At 40.3% G+C, this 17,035-nt stretch overlaps 2 protein-coding genes across 4 annotated transcripts in view; one reads left to right on the forward strand and one right to left on the reverse strand.

Moving 5' to 3' along the window:
• LOC101466951 (cytosolic phospholipase A2 gamma) overlaps positions 1 to 3,957 on the reverse strand; it is a 17,503-nt gene extending 13,546 nt beyond the window's left edge. For both annotated transcript variants that reach the window (XM_024802150.2, XM_004568653.6), the window contains exons 1-2: positions 3,727 to 3,957; positions 3,038 to 3,148 (exon numbers count right to left, since the gene is read on the reverse strand). In XM_024802150.2, the coding sequence (XP_024657918.1) occupies positions 3,038 to 3,148; positions 3,727 to 3,840 (225 nt within the window). In that variant the 5' untranslated portion in view covers positions 3,841 to 3,957. The remainder of the gene's footprint in view (positions 1 to 3,037; positions 3,149 to 3,726) is intronic.
• On the forward strand, positions 3,053 to 15,349 carry LOC101477336 (cytosolic phospholipase A2 gamma). 2 transcript variants are annotated; one of them, XM_076882928.1, is made up of 15 exons: positions 3,053 to 3,193; positions 4,156 to 6,109; positions 6,515 to 6,625; positions 6,969 to 7,111; positions 7,238 to 7,424; positions 8,500 to 8,602; positions 8,721 to 8,861; positions 9,434 to 9,499; positions 9,594 to 9,653; positions 10,387 to 10,533; positions 12,548 to 12,631; positions 12,749 to 12,903; positions 12,986 to 13,157; positions 13,247 to 13,431; positions 14,873 to 15,349. In XM_076882928.1, exons 2-15 carry the CDS (start codon positions 5,966 to 5,968, stop codon positions 14,960 to 14,962), a joined length of 1,788 nt encoding a protein of 595 aa, XP_076739043.1. In that variant the 5' UTR covers positions 3,053 to 3,193; positions 4,156 to 5,965; the 3' UTR covers positions 14,963 to 15,349. The 2 variants fall into 2 exon arrangements, with proteins under 2 accessions (XP_076739043.1, XP_004568660.2); XM_004568603.2 differs by having other exon boundaries at positions 3,066 to 3,193; positions 5,891 to 6,109.
• The last annotated feature ends 1,686 nt before the right edge of the window (positions 15,350 to 17,035 follow it).

A 17,035-nucleotide genomic window follows, 5' to 3' on the forward strand; every position in this document is an offset into this window, starting at 1 on the left:
TCTCTCTGTGTTTTACTCCTCTGACTTTCTCTCTTTACATACATTTTTGCCTTGATTGAGTTTGTTTGTGTCTAATTATCTCCCTGGTGTGTATATAGTGTTGTTGTCTTTTCACCCTTGAATTACTGTGCCTTATGGTGTTTTTTCCTGCTGATTTCTTGTTTTTAGCGTTCCATTTATCTAGCTGTCACTCTGCCCCAGTATTTTGTCTGCATGTGGGCCCACTTTATGGACTACTGCAATGTGGCATGTAAATTATATTCCTGACTCATTGTGCATTGAGATAAAAGATCAAGGCTTCAGGGGTGTCTGCTAGAAAAGCTTTCAAGAAATTTAGTTTTTCCTTTATGTTTTTGTTTGTTTGGTTTTGTTGGGTTTTTTCAGTTCTCTGTTATAGCTTGATTAGCTTGAAGTATGAAAACTACTTGGTCATATTTACCAAAACATCAATTGTTTTTTTAAAGCCCATATATAAACTACACCCTAAAGAACCTCATTCCTCTGTTGTTGTTCTCCCTTTGAAGCCCATTTATAAAATACAACAAAAGGTACTGTACAAGACTGACAGGAGAAGTCCACAAATCCAACAGAGAAGGAAACTAACATAAATGCAAAGAAACAAATTGAAAAACAAATGCATGCTGAGAAAACAGCTTAAAAACACATCCTAAAAAAGTGAATGACAGAACTATAAATATACTGACGACTATTAACACAGATGAAGATAATTACACAAAAAGGAAGTAAACACCACAAAAAGACATGATAGAAAACCAGATATCAAATTCAAACAGCTGAGAACAGAAACAGGAGGACACAACTAGGCCTAAACATGATAATAGTGCCCGCCAGACAGAAGGACAAACAGACAGGGTGACACTAAGGGAGCTCAAACTATTACGGCTACTGCTTATAATAATTCATCAAGACATGAACAAAAACACAAGGTTAGAAAACCAAAAAAAACTGGATCCAAAGCTCCGCACCAAAACCCATAACAGTTTCTATACTTTGCAATGAAAACAAGAGGCTATTAACCAGTGATGTCCTGTCAGAGAAAGCAAAGCAAGCAGTACTTGCTCAATGAAATCTAAAAATGTATATCAGTTAAAACCAAAATAAATTAGTTTCTCTCTTTGTATCACTTTACAAAAAGTGTTCTGTCCAGAAGCTTTCTCTCATCGTTGGCTCGTGTTAACTTTTCACTTACGTCCAAGTTACGTTAGCTTGACTGTAAGGCAGGCTTGAATCTTCCTGTCTCCAATTCCCTCAGAATCTGTAGCATCTCTTAATTTCATGGGCATATCTGGGTCCCATTAACAATCGTTTTAGCTGTGCAGCTGAGAGGTCGGCAGCTTTGTTGGCTAGCCTGGCATATGGTTTCTCATTGCTGCTCCAATGCTTTCAAATTAGAATTTATGAGAAATCACCTGGTTGACCTAATATTTATATTGCTGTTTTGTTAATAAGCCACCTTCATTTCCCATCATCATCTCTGCTTTCCTTACTATAAAAGACATCACATGCTTTTAAGTACAACAGTATCACCCACTGTATTTTCCTTTATCATATACACTCAACAAAAATATAAACGCAACACCTTAGTTACTGCTCCCATTCCCCATGGGATGGACGTAGAGACCTAAAATTCATTCCAGATACACAATATAACCATCCCTCCCAAACAGTGGTCACAAATCAGTCCAAATGTGTGGTAGTGGGCACATCTGCTATATTGAGATAATCCATCCCACCTCACAGGTGTGCCACATCAGGATGCTGATCTGACATCATGAGTAGTGCACAGGTGTACCTTATACTGCCCACAATAAAAGGCCACCCTGGAATGTGCAGTTTTTTGCGCTATTGGGGGTCTGGGGACCCAGAACCGGTCAGTATCTGGTGTGACCATCATTTGCCTCATGCAGTGCAACACATCGTCGCATGGAGTCTGTCAATTGTGGCCTGTGGAATGTTGGTCCACTCCACTTCAATGGCTGTGCGAGGTTGTTGGATATTCGTGGGAACTGGTACACGCTGTCGTATACGCCGGTCAAGCACATCGCGAACATGCTCAATGGGTGACATGTCCGGTGAGTATGCTGGCAATGCAAGAACTGGGACATTCTCAGCTGCCATCTGCCCTGAACAATGTGAACCATGATTCATCCGTGAAGCGCACACCTCTCCAACGTGCCAGACGCCATCGAATGTGAGCATTTGCCCACACAAGTCTGTTACGGCGACGAGCTGGAGTCAGGTCAAGACCCCGATGAGGACGACGGGCATGCAGTTGAGCGTCCCTGAGACAGTTTGTGCAGAAATTGTTTGGTTGTGCAAACCAATTGTTCCAGCAGCTGTCTGGGTGGCTGGTCTCAGACGATCTTGGAGGTGAACCTGCTGGATGTGGAGGTCCTGGACTGGTGTGGTTACACGAGGTCTGCGGTTGTGAGGCCGGTTGGATGTGCTGCCATATTCTCTGAAACGCCTGTGGAGACGGCTTATGGTTGAGAAATGAACATTCAATGCACGGGCGACAGATCTGGTTGACATTCCTGCTGTCAGCATGCCAATTGCACGCGTCCTCATTGCTTGTGGCATCTGTGGCATTTTGCTGTGAGACAAAACTGCACATTCCAAGGTGGCCTTTTGTTGTGGGCAGTCTGAGGTACACCTGTGCACTACTCATGATGTCAGATCAGCATCCTGATGTGGCACACCTGTGAGGTGGGATGGATTATCTCAATATAGCAGATGTGCCCACTACCACACATTTGGACTGATTTGTGACCACTGTTTGGGAGGGATGGTTATATTGTGTATCTGGAATGAATTTTAGGTCTCTACGTCCATCCCATGGGGAATGGGAGCAGTAACAAAGGTGTTGCGTTTATATTTTTGTTGAGTGTACTTTAAGTACTACACACATTTGGTGAAAAAAAATGTATGAGGTAAGTCGAGCTGGAGATTAAAGTCAAAGGGAAAAAAGAAAGGGGAGGGGGGAAACAGAAGGATGAGGAGACAGTTTCTATCTTACAGCTGTACAGTTGATTTCCAGAGTGTTGAGTGAATGCAGAACTATTTGTTTCCTCTTGTGAACATACTCCTTTTCACCAGCACACAGAGAGTGGGACTGACGGATAGGTCTCTGCAAAAACAATCAAGACAGAGAAGCACTGACTTCAACCCAGAGGTAAGCTGACTCAGACACTGAAATGTGCTACACATATTGTATATTGTACATTCATATGCTGCAGCAGAGTAATATCATATGAAACCTTATAAAGAAGGCATATTCACTTTTTCCTCACATTTCCCAGGGAATATGTTTATGATAGTATATATGAATGCTAATATCTTTCAGTTCATCCACACTGTATAAACGGAAATAAGAATAATCTAATAAAAGGCAATATAGAAATTTGCCAGGATAGAAATGATATACATCTGTAAATGCATAATTTCTATAATAATAACTAGTTGACTTAATATTCTTCAGGCTAGCTCCTTATTTTAAGTCTTCTTATATATAAATATATCACAGATTATTTGTATGTTTTGTATTATCTGCATATGTCTGTAAAGTAACTACAGTTATGAATTGTATTTTTAAAAAAATACAAAATAGATCTAAATGGCACTTTAACTTAATAATTTAGATGTTCAACTACGACATAGACCATGCAACATATAGTCAATTCAAATCTATTCTCATTGATGCCTCACCTCAGACAGAGCTACATTGCCCTCCATGTTGTCCGCTGCCTGTGAAAGAATGACAGAATTCACAAAGCAAAGACAAACCACTGCATTCATGAAACCTGTTAGTCCTGTTTGCATGTTGCGAAGCCAACCTTCTTTTCAAATTAAAAAGTTCAATTCACCCCGCAGGGAAACTTCTTGTTTCTGTCAGCTTCCCTCTAGCTAAATTTGTCTGTGCAGAACAAGAAGTCAAATGAGCCCAAACACGCAGAGGAATGTTAATTCCTACCATGTGTGGGACTTTTACACAAGTATTGCCTAATATGGAAATACTATGGTAAAATCAAATGTCAACTTTTTCTTCTTCACTCACATTTTTCACTCACAATGTGTTTATACACCGCCCTGAAATCAATCATTATTTTTTTATTAAACTCAGTCTGTCTTCCACAGTGTGTCTACTATCCTGTCTTCCTCCCATCACCAGTCTCAGCAAATGGCTATGCCTGAGCCTCCTAGAGGTTTCTGCCTGTTAAAATGGAGTTTTTCCTTCCCGCTGTGCTTGGTCAAAAGCAGTTGTTTGATTGTTGTGTTTTGGTGCTATGTAAATAAATCGAACTGAACTCCCACATCTCCATATATACCAGTATTTTGGTAGGGAAAATAAAAATGTGCAGGCAGTTTCACCAACATCTAGCCTTCTTTTTAATGGCTTGTAACATAGTGGAAAGCTTTATTTTTTCTGCTTCTTTTGGAGAACATAGCAGATAACCAACGATAACCTTTGTCATGTCCTACAGATATTTTACCCAAATCATTGTTTCGAAAAAGTTTTAATTCTGTTCGATCGTATCTAATAACTTTGATACATTTTTCAAGAATGTCCCTGTTGAACCATTGTTTTAAAAGTCTCATCTACACACTACCTGCAAACTTCTAAACGGCCCCTGTGGGGCTCCTTAGGGGCCTCTGCTTTGCTTGCTATATATTTGCCAAGTTTTCATAAGATTTCCTAAATTTTTTATGCTGATGATATTCAGCTGTGTTACTGTTTTAAAGCACATGTCCTTTCTACTGTATTACCGTGTTTGGAGGTACTAAAGATTACCCTGCTGTAAATTCTTTGCAGTTAAATGAAGAAAAGCTGAGATTCTGCTTATTGCTCCTGACGGTTTGAAGATTAAAGCATGTGTTGGATCCTTAGGTTCTTTTGTCTTTTTTCTGTTAGTAAGCTTTGTGTTGTACTGGATGGTTGTGTCTCTCTGGGTGCGTTCAGTAAGCAGCTGACTCATTCTCCTTTTCTCCATCTGAACAATGTTGCTCAACTGAGAGATGTTGTGTCTTAAGCTGTAAAGGAAATGGTTATCCATGATTTCATTTCCTCTCATTTAGATTATTGTGTTTGTAATTCTCTTTTTTCTGTATTAGGAAAACATCTTAAAATCTCCTTCAAATTGTTCAAAATGCTGCAGCAACAGTTTTAACCAGGACTAATAGGAGCTCACACATTACTCCCATTTTATTTGCTCTCAGTTAAGTTTAGAATACATTTTAAAATTTGCATCTTCACTTTCAGAGCCTTGCACTAACATATATTGCAGACATATTCCTCCTCTCACTGTGTCAGGTCTTCAGGTCGTGCTTCATACTCACCTAAAGACTCATGGAGACCATGGTTTCCAGGCCGTAGCACCTACTCTGTATAATGCTGTCCTTTTAACTATTCACTCTGCTATGTTATGTTTAGATCATAAAACATAAAGATGTTATTTTTTACCCAGGCTTTTAGATAATCATATACTTTCTTTTATATTTTATTTAGCTTGAATTACAGTTTCTATATATATTTTTTCTTTCTCAGTTTGAAGCAGTGAACCTTTGTCTGACAAAAGTGCTATACAAATCTTTGAATAACAACTTGAGGCAGAACCCGGCCTATAAATGACTGAATAAATTCAAATGTAAAATAGTTAAAGAACTTTTTTCTCCAAAACCTTTACCCAACAAAATAAAGGCTTTATTTAAATTACAACACAAGAAAAAAAAGTTATGTTTTGCTTTGCAGATAAACGCACTGTTAGAGTGATATGAAGGACAGTTAGATGTGAACATACACAACTTGTTCTGCCTCCATATCATTTTCTGATATGTCTGTTTGACGTCAGCATTGTTCTAATTTACCATGAAGTTGCCTGATAGCAGGACATAAAAAGGACTTCTGAGCTAGACGAGAATCTTTAGTCTGCTCCGTCCACATCCAGCCATGTTGTGTGGATATACCAGCCGGGCGACTGGTCTGCTCTGTGCTTGTATTGTGATGATGGGATCTATGGGACTACCTGTGGACAACAGGAGGAACCTGTGGACAGTCCCTCAGCAGAAGAATCCAGCTCTTTCAGAGTTCAAGGTGAAGAAAATCATTCAGTCCACAGAAGCTAAATGTCTTCTGAAGCAGGTCTTATGAGTCCTGATGTTTCATATTTAATCATGTACAGAGTGGTTTGAGTGCTCTTGTTGTGTTTGCATTATGAATCCAAGAATGAGATAGAAAGATATGATGTTTGGCTTTTAATGGATGTGTAACTCATGATGTTCGTTATGAAACAGTCAAGATCCAGAAACAGTCAAACATTAAAGAGAAATTCAATGTTTTTACACATGTCTATCTAGTTTTTTGTCATGTTTTTTTAAATGGCAAATCTTTTAAAGTGTATATTTAAAATGACACTTTACATAGTTAATATTTATGTTGTAGATCCAAACCTTAAAGTTTTCTTATGTGCGTCCTGTAATACTTCCTTGTGTGTTGCAGAAGTATGTACATCAGTCACAGTCCTTATCTGCTGGAGAGCAGGAGTTTGTCCTGAGGAGGAAACAAGTAGTTCAGAAATCACTCAATAAACTGGGACTCACATGTACACTGGTGAGAAAACTCTCAAATACATAAGTCATAAGTCTTTTTTTCTTCCTTCCCTTTTTCTTTGTCAGTAGCTTATTTTTCAGTGCCAGCCAGCTTTTCAGCTTTTTTATATATACAGCATATATATAAACTAGAGTACAATGACATAAATTTCCGATCACTTTAAGATCTCTTGACTTGTCTGCTTGGCCATTTCCAGGAATTATTAAATAGGATAACATGCGCATTAGAAATCAGAGAAATCTGGACCAAACAGAGCACTTCATTCTCATTGGACTGTCTCATCTGTCCACTGGGTAACTTTATTTTTCCATCACCCACCTGTTTTTCTCTCTCTTTTCACCAGGATATGGTTCCTCACATTGCACTGTTGGGGTCAGGTGGAGGTCAGAGAGCAGCTGTGGGTCTGATGGGATCCCTCTTTCAGATGGAAAAAGATGGTTTGCTGGACACTGTGCTCTACCTGGGAGGAGTTTCTGGGTCTGCCTGGTAAACAAGTACAGACAGAGTCACGCTATACATAACTGGTTAGCTAGACTTTACTAGCTAGAAGGCTGAATAGTTCATTATAATGTGCGTGGGCTGAGTATTTTGTGGTCTGACTGTTTCCCTCAGGTCCATGGCCACCTTATACAGTGACCACCAGTGGAGCACCAACATGGACAATGCTGTGTCCAGGCTGTCGAAGCCTGGGATTGGGCTTACGGATGTTCTGATCTTTTTGGCCAAGAGGGCAAAAGATGGTCACTTCTCTCTCACTGACATCTGGGGGGTCTTAACCTCTGGTTTCATCATGAAACAGGTAAGGCCAAAAGAACTCAACTGGACTCATTTTATTCTGGAAATCCAGAAACACGGTAATGTGTTTAGGTTAACACTGCAGGATGCCTGTGAACTGAATAAATGAATGAATGCAAACATTATGCTAATAATGACAGAAAGGCTTGTGTCTCCATACAGCATACTAAAAGTCTGCGCTAAACCACCAGGTGTCAGTGTACTCGCTCTATCACAACATGATAAGAATACACTTTATTATGATGCTTTAAAAAAGACATAAATATTGTTATAACTTGCCCTTAGGTTACATCATAGATTTAACACAGAAGTCTAAATTAAGCTTCAGGAGAAGCAGAGACTTTACACTGTATAGGGTAATGCTGCGAGCTACACAAATGCAAATCAGGGAAGTAAGATTACAGCAGAATTCCAGAAGACACACCTGATGACCTAAAATGCACCGACTTCCTTCTAAAATCCTCTCTGGTATAATTTGATTACCATAATTAAATTCTACAGATGAACAGATGAAGAGCAAAACGTCAGTATGAGCCTAAACCAGAATCAACCTTTTCTAACATTAAAAAAATCATCATGGGAAAAAAGAATGAGTAGGAGTGACGGGTGAGATGGAATCCAGTTCAGCAGGTAGTTCCGCTGCTGGTCCAGGGTGATTTTCCAGCTAAAAAGCCCATCTTCACTTTGTGACCATGTTATCACATGCTCCATGTGACATACATACTACTGCATCCTTTCCACTGTGTCATTCCTGATTCTTCTGTCTGTTCAATGCATTCTGGGGGCAATCACTGATGCGTATGAAGTGACGCAATGCTCTGCAATGCAGCTGGTGTGGATTGCTCTCAGGTCATTGTTAGGTTATTAGGCAGTTACAGCAAGAAAAATGCAATATCACGTAAGAATTCAATAAGGTTTTATCAGACTGCAAATAAGAGAGGTCTTGTTAGTTTTCATAATTTATGTTCCTAAAGCACATGATCCATCCCGGTCTTAATTTTATATTTATTTCATTTATCTCAGTTTAGTGTTGACGGTTTATTTATTTATTTATTTATCTGGTTCGTTGTTTTTGTCAGTTGGATGTCCGAAGTCTTTCTGAGGATGGCACAAGCATCACCAATCCTTATCCCATTTATAGCACAGTGAACAAAAACTGCTTGCAACATGATTCTGAAAAAGGTACTAAAAACAAACAATTACGCAAACATACGTCTCCAAATGTTATTCATGTGTATATTGCTCTTCTTTGAGTCACTGACTCAGTCTTTTTGCTTCTGTTTTTCTGTGTTTGTCTCAGGCAAATGGTTTGAGATGACTCCTCATCAGGCTGGCTTCATAGATCTGGGTCTCTTCATTAACACTCCAAACCTGGGCAGCAGAATTCATGGAGCTGGTTCTGACGTCAAAGGGCCAGAACTAGACATGGTCACGCTGCAAGGTGCGTCCATCTCTTTGTCTGCTAGAAACACCAACTCCGCCAAACAAAGGAATGTAATAATAATAATAACTTTTATCTTGTGTCATGAGCATTGTTGCAAAGGTCACCAGCTGTCACTTTAAACCTCAGACAAAATACACTTGGCCAACAAACACTAAATTCATGTATTTTGTTATTTACAGTTCAAATAGAGATCAAATAATAATTAAATGAACATTTGTTATTGCTGTTAAGAGGTCATGCAAGATGCTTTTAGATCTACTTGTCAGATCTACTGACAAGTAGATGCTTGTCAGTGTGATGCAGGTACCTGTGTGTGGCTCTCTGTGGAGCCTCAGGAATATCTGTACCTGTATACAACTGCACTGCTCATGTGATGATACTGGATCGTGCAAAATCCTGTCCTCAGACTGCTGTACAGTGCCAAGAACCTCCGACATGTCTTCCACTATTCCCTTGCCCTAATATTATTTTTATTTACAGTTTTCCTCATAGGTATATTGTTCTATTTTTATTATTAATATTAATGTTTTCACAGTGTGTCTCCTTTGTGTGTCTGGTCTGTTCTGCAGGCTTAGTGGGGAGTGCTTTAGCAGACGATGAGAGTGTGGTGACCTATATTCTTGACTGGTTAAAAGGTAGAAATCTGAATGTGTCTTGTTATGAGAAAGCATTTGCTAAATGCATTTAATATGCGACAGTAGAACTAAACAACTGTTTGTGTGTGCTCAGTTCTAGTGGGGAAGGAAGCTACTGATGAAAACAACCCGTTGGAGTTTCTCTGGACTAAAGGTACAGTCATTACATGTTACTATAACTGGATCATCCATCCATTTTCTTTCCTTTATCCAATTCAGAGTTGTGTGGCAGGTCACGGAGACAGACAACTATTCACGTTCACATTCACACCTCGAGTTTCTTTAGAATCGCCGGTGCACCCCATGCGTGTCTTTGGACTGTAGGAGGAAGCCGTCGTACCCAGAGAGTGTCCACACAGACATAGTAAGACCATAGAAAGTGTGGATTCGAACCCAGGACCTTCTGGTCACCCTAGCTTTTTTATTCCATTTGAAATTATTTTAATCCGAGTTTATGTTTTAGAGGTTATATCCTGAGTGTGCACTTCATATGAATATCATGAGCAACCTGTAAACAGTGTTTTATCACAAGTATATTAAGTTTGGCCGGTGCCATAAAATCAGTCCAGATCAAATTAAATTTAAATTGAATTAATTTAATTTAAAGAGTCAACAACAAACCCAAAACATCTATATTGCTGGTGTTTGCCCAAATAATATGTGCCACAAGACAACTTCAGCTATGACAAAAAGCGATGGATAAACACCTGAAAGCTGTTTTATTGTACCAGTACCACCATTGCAGTTTTTGGACTCGTTACAAGTGATAACAACAGACTCCTGATCTACAGACGTCCAGAAAACACTTTACTGTTTGCTTCAGTTAATACTGACTGTTAATGTGAAAACGATTCATCTAAAAGTGAACATATGATCTTATTTTTTAGAGGGCATCAAAATAAACTACACTGCATCATCTGAGATGAAGCTCTTAGAACTGCATAATGTGATCTTTAAGGACTGGTGTCAGAAAACTTTGGCCTCCTTACAGTCGTGGAGTCAGAATATGGATGAAGGACCAGCCAGATATTACGGTCAGTAATATAAAGTTTGTTATTGTTGATCAACACAGTTTTAGCAGAAAGAAAGCTGAGAGTGAGACGGTATGGGCACAATGTCTGCTGTGACTATTACTTTAATTCAATTCAGTTTTATGTATATAGCATTTCCATCTGTTTTTGGTCTTTACCAAATCCAGAGTTAAAGATACAATATACTTCTTACTTTCTTTAAAAAACAGTCAGAAGCTGGCACATTAATGATTGTAAAATGTGCCTGTGCAACAAAAAATGAATGAGAGCTTATGTAAGGAACTAAAACAGAACATTTATGAGTCACATATCCAAACGAGTCAAAATCCAATACAAAACTGAGCCCCTGCTGTGACATGCATTGACTCTGACAGCTCCATGCAGTTCACTGAAAGCGTCTTGGCAGTACATTGTCTGCCTGCAATGGTCAGAAAGTGTGGTATGGTGTATAAATGGTCAGCATTTTAGGTATATGATGTAATCAATACCAGTGGGACATTGCATGTCCTGAATCAGTCACACTGCTATCAAATTCACACCGATTTTCATCAGGCATTGATATTACAATGGTTTGTATGCTGTTGTTGTGTCGTAAATTGACATATTTACTGTAATAATCATTTTCTATCATGTGTGGTCAGAGGCTAAACAAGTCTCAAATATCTTTAAAATGTGTGATGGCAGAGGGGCATGCTGGGTATTTCCTGACCTCACTGCCTGTCACAAAATGTAACTATTTATTTTTCAGCATATATAGCAGCAGAATTATAAATTATGTTTAGGATGGCAAAGCAAAAAAAAAAAAAGAGAAGAGTACGAGGCTCAAAAGATGGAGTGCTGATGAGTGAGTAGTTTGTGTTTTGGTAAAAGATTCAAACACTGTCACCACTATGAAACTACGTAGTTATATTCTAAGGAGCTTTGAAAGAAACGTCTGGACTTCTTTAAGCTTTCTTGAAGACATTTCACCTCTCATCCGAGAACTTCTTCAGTTCTAAGAGCAACTGGTGAAGAGTCCCAGATTTAAACCCTGTGGGAGTGTCCCCAAGAGGGTCATGGACCCCTTATTGATCCGCTACCTAATCACACGAGCCAAAGTGTGAAAACGGGTGTAGGTCACAATCAGCCAAGGTTTCAGGTGGGCCCATTGTGAAACCTTGACCAACCCTATCATGTGATTTCCTGAGGGCAGAAGGCCCAGGATGTGAGTAAGGCATCTGGGAAGGATCTCAAAACTGGATTATCGATGGCAGACAGTTAGTGTCATAAACCACCATCTCTGTTCAAAGATGGTCGTTCACACTGGACATCGATTGCCTCTTTCAGCCCTCTTTCAAACCGTCTGTCTTCTCTGTCCAAAATGTGAACATTGGCATCCTCGAACCTTTGACCTTTAGATGCAGATGGACAGCCGAGTCTTGTCCCATCAAAGAGGCTCTTCTATGTTGTGCTTCACTTCTCTGATGAGAGGTGAAACATCTTTAAGGAAACTTAGTCCAGACGCTTTGCTTTCCAAGCTCCTTAGACTTATGACCCAGATGACCGAGAACCTTCACAGATATATGTACTTATATCATAATACACGTATGATAAATAGAAACTGGTCTGCAGGTTTTTGAATGAGGAATTCTGCAAATGAGTGTGCTTGCTTGGTATGGTGAAACCATCCAGTCGGTCTGTGAGGACCTGTGGTTAATGGGTTTGTGTCTTTTGTTCCATGGTCACATTACAGTTTGTTTTATCCCACTTTTCCAAGGACAAATCTGTGTTGGCTTTCTGGTAGGCTAGTTCAAGAAGATGGTGTGAGATAAGCAGTGTGGTTGATACCCTGAGCTCTGTTGTTGTCCACGGTGCAGCTCAAAAGCAGGAGTGATGTTACGATATGATCATGACCATCTGACAACCAGAAAATGACTCCAAATGAGCACGATTGTCACATATGTGGTGCATGTATTAAATGCAGATAGCAAGTTGCAGCTTTCAGTTCTTCATTATGTTGCTTGGTTTGTTTCCCCAGTTTCTTGGTTTATACAAACACTCATCACACAGATTAAAAAACTGGAATGGGGCAAAACTGAAAACTTCCTCTACCAATACCCAGGTAGACTGATGTTCTTAAACTTTACCATACATTTATTTTTTAGAGTACTATGTTTTGCTTGATAGATGATAAAAACTGGGAACTGAATGATATATTGTTATTTATGTTTTTTGGAAGATGTCAGAGTGCCATCATGCATTAGAGTTAAAGAGTTTCTGCAGCTCATAGATGCTGGTGTGATGATAAACATGCCCTACCCCCCCTTCTTGGGAGAAAAGAGAGACACTGACCTCCTTATTGCTCTGGAATACGGAGCTGACGAAACCTTCAGGGTAAGGTGCGAGCATATGTGATATGTCACGTAAATGTATCCACACAGCTTCAGGAAAAACTAATGTGAAATTCTCCACACAGACTCTGATTCTCGCCAGAGACTATGCAGCCAAACTGAAGAAACCTTTCCCAAAGTTAGAGGAGAAATTCCTGAAGGAGAAAGACTGGCCAAGGCCCTGCTATGTTTTCAAGGGGAAAAAGAAGGAGCCCACCATCCTTTACATGCCACTCTTCAACAGGCAGAACTGCAAAGGTTCATCAAACACACACCACACATAGAGAAAAGGAAAAAAACATCACATAATGTCAGCCATGATCATCAGCAATTCTCTTCTGGTCCAGATGAGAACGAGTTCAAAGCAAAGATGAAGGAGTTCTCCACCTTCCAGCTTCCATTCAGCCAGCAGAAAATCGAGTTTTTGTTGGAGACGGTGAAAGCGAACATGAAGTACAGCAAGGACACTCTCCTCAGGGAAATAGCCAAGGCTGTCATCCGCCGACACATCAAGGCTTCAGATGGCGTCCCGGTGAGCATTTAGATGGTGGACACATCTTCCCCCATGCATGAGAAAAAGTACATAAACAATGTTTGTCCTCTTTTAATTTCTCATCATCCCACCCCAATCTATCCATTCATCGTCTTAGTCTTCTGTTTTGTTTTCTTTCTTCCATCCGCCATCCTCTTATTCTCTTTCTTTTCATCTTCTTTCTGTCCTTCTGGGATTATTCTTCATTTTTTTCTCTCAACCTTTCCTTCCCTTCCTTTTCTCTGTTTCCTTGTAGTTAATTTTCCTGTATTAGATTATTATGATATTTTTTATTTTCTTTCTTTCTCTCCTTCTTCTCATTCTCTTTTCATCATGTTTGTTCTTCTTGTTCCTTCATTTTCTTTCTTTTCCCTTTAATATTCTGCTTCATCTCATTTCTTTTCCTGTCATCCTCTTTGTCTTTTTTCCTTCTTTTCCCTTGTCAATTCTTCCTTCTCCCTCTTTTCTCCCTATATAGACTTTCTGTCTTCATTGTTTCCAGTATTATGCGTTATCCGTTAAAATTCACACGTCATGCATCACACCAGCTTTATTTTATTTCTCGATTACTGAATTACCTCAGAGGGCACTGTGAGAGTGCATACACAAATCTCAAGGCCGGTACCCAACTTATTCTTTGAGAGGAGACTCCAGATACACACCAAATTGAACAGTTCATTAAATTGTAGTTTTTGCGTTACCTTGCTGACAAGAGAGGCATACAAGGGCTAAGTCCTCATTGCTGTTATTTCAATATAATTTTGTAGAGGAGACACTAGAGGTCCCCCCATGTTCACTTATCCCAACAACTGCTCTAAAGTGCTGTTCTCTGTGGGGAGCTTAACACTAGTGAGACTAGTGCAGCTTTGTGTTCAGATTTGTAACACACGTTCTTGCACAAAAAACGGTGGATTCTGCCCCATCACTTGCATGAAAACAACCTTTTAATATCCAGTATGAGTTAAATGTCAACCTGTGAACCTTCAGCTCAGAAGTACGTGTAAACCTGCCCTCTGACAGCTAACAGGCCTGACCTGCAGCATCCAGTTCAGTTCAGTTTTATTCATAAAGTGCTGCTTCACAACAACAGTGACCTAAATGTGTTTTACATTGTACACTCATAAAAGATTCTTTTGCAGTAATTTTGTGTAAAATGCAACTGATATGTTTGATATAAACTGAATCTATAACAATCAAGTAAATTTGAATTGAACAGATTTCACCAGATTTAACTTTTTATATTGTGTTTTTGTAAGAAATTTATATTTTATTAAAAGAAAAACAGATGCAATCAAATTTGGGGCATGACTTCTTTTTGAGCACATTAAGCACAAACCTAGAGAGAAAATCCCATTGATCTAATCATCTCTGATGAGTAAACATTTGATGACATTGAAAAAAAAGAGCGCTTCTAACCCTCTGAGGTCTGTTTTCATTCCAGCTATGGTCACTGGCTTCAGATGTTCAACACTTTACTAGAGTTCTGAAAAGGAGGGACAAAGGTGACAAACAGGAAGCAGCTCAAGCCTAAACCTGATCCTACGACGGTTTTGAAGTGCTTATTATGCGTCTTTTTGTTTTAGCAATCACAACCGCCGTGAGGCACCAAGCAGGGGGATTGAAAGGGTTCAAGAATCCAACAATTCAGGGTTTAAACAGTAAATGTTTTGTGGCTCAATGTAGCAACTTCACATGTCCTCAGAGGAATGAAATGCAATGACACTATTGCATTATTATGTTATACTGACAGTGCTTATATGACTTTGTGTAATGTCTTGTACATGTTTTGTTTTTCTCTGTGAAACAAGGTTTTTCACTTTGCAGTTATGGTGGTTTTAGAAAATTATTATTGTGATATCTGTAAAAATATGTTTACAAAGTTGACTGATGCTAAAAGTAAAATGAATCTCTAACTTTGTTTGTGTGTAGTGTTTTTTAGTACATTTGTTAACCTTATTTTTTATTTTTGGCCTGTCCCATTTGGCTCTTTTGTCATCAGAATTATTGTCTAAAGACAAAGAAAGATGCCCAACGGATTTACTTTGCCAAATGGACCATCCCAGCCTTGCCGTAATGGTCTATTTGATTCACCTTTTATTCTTTATTTTATTTTATTTTCACTTGCTAAATACAGGACAGATTTGACTGGGGAAAAGAAAGGGGAGAAAGAAAGGGGGAAAGAAAAACAGCGGGGAAGAGGGAAGGGGATAAAGGGCAAACAACAAAAACAAACAAAATAAGTAGACAAAAAATACATATATCAATCACCTGGATCACCTGCTGAGAAAGAAAAAAGAGAAAACAAGCAGAAGAAAAAAAAGAGCAACATAATAAACAACATCACGATGATCTATGTGAATATAACAGTAAATACTAAATATTAAACATTATTGTGGAGCACATAAGGTCGACAGCGCACAGTGTGTACACCTGTGAGCATGGACGCGCTTGTATTTAAAAGGTTCTTTCATGTAACGATCTGCTAGAGGGTGTGGGGAGCCACAGCCCCGTCCTTCAGGGCATGAAGCAGGTATGGAGGAGATCAAAACTCCAGACATCCAGAGGCCCTCAGAACACAAGAGACCAAGGAAGACTAACAGAGGGGCAGCCGCGCCACTGTCCCAGAAAGAGCTGAGGAGAGTCCCAGATGAGGGCTCACTCAGCAGCCGCAGAGCAGAAGCCAGTGACGTGCTCGTGAGCTCCGCCGGCAGCCAGCTGTGCCAGAGTGACCGAGCCCCAGGCCGAGAGGCCGGGGGCACCCCACCTCTGAAGTGGCCCGAGCGAGCCCCAGGCTCCAGGCCCCGACAAGCAGCCACCACGGAGTGAGCCGGTGTGTACGCCCATCCCCGGACACAAAGAACCACCAACGCACCGATGTCTGAGGGCGTCTGCCCTGGCAGGGGAAGTGGTGGGGGAGATAGGCCTCCATACCTTGGAGGGCCTGAGATGTCCCCAGAGAGCTGGCGTCTGATACCCAACCTGACATATAGACACAGACAAACAGGCACACACAGATACAGACATCCATTCCCACCCTCATGCTCTCATATGCAATTACTCAACACTCATCCAACGTGGAGACAGACATAGAGAGACACTGTACACACAATCACACTCCCCAAGCATACTCTAAGCCCCAGGTCTAGGTACCCTTGCCCCTGGAGGGGGAAACTGCACCCAGACCCAGGGGGTGTTACCCTTTTCCCTGCGGTGGAGAGAAGCAGACTGCCCCAACTCGGCAGCAGCAGGGAGGCCCCACATTCCAGACCCCAGTTGGACGGCCAACTCCTCCTCCCAGCTCCCCGGCCCCAACAGAGAACAGGGTGTGAAGACTCCAAACCTCCCTCAGCCCGCTCATATGTAGTGGTTGACGCTTGTGTGTTCTAAGGTGCATTTAAAACCCAGGAGGGCATGGAGCTACCTGTCAGAGAGCAGCATAGCCCCTCCTAATAGCTGTCAATGTCTACATGTATTTAAAATTGAGAGGTGGGCAACGACGCCAGGGGTGAGGTGTACCCTGATGGTCTTTTGGATTCCGTGTAGCGTGCCCACCCCCAAGGTCCTATATGTATGTGTAATGAGAGTGTGAGTAATGTGAATGTCT

This window comes from Maylandia zebra, linkage group LG4, assembly GCF_041146795.1.
Source record: "Maylandia zebra isolate NMK-2024a linkage group LG4, Mzebra_GT3a, whole genome shotgun sequence".
Classification (NCBI taxonomy): domain Eukaryota; kingdom Metazoa; phylum Chordata; class Actinopteri; order Cichliformes; family Cichlidae; genus Maylandia; species Maylandia zebra.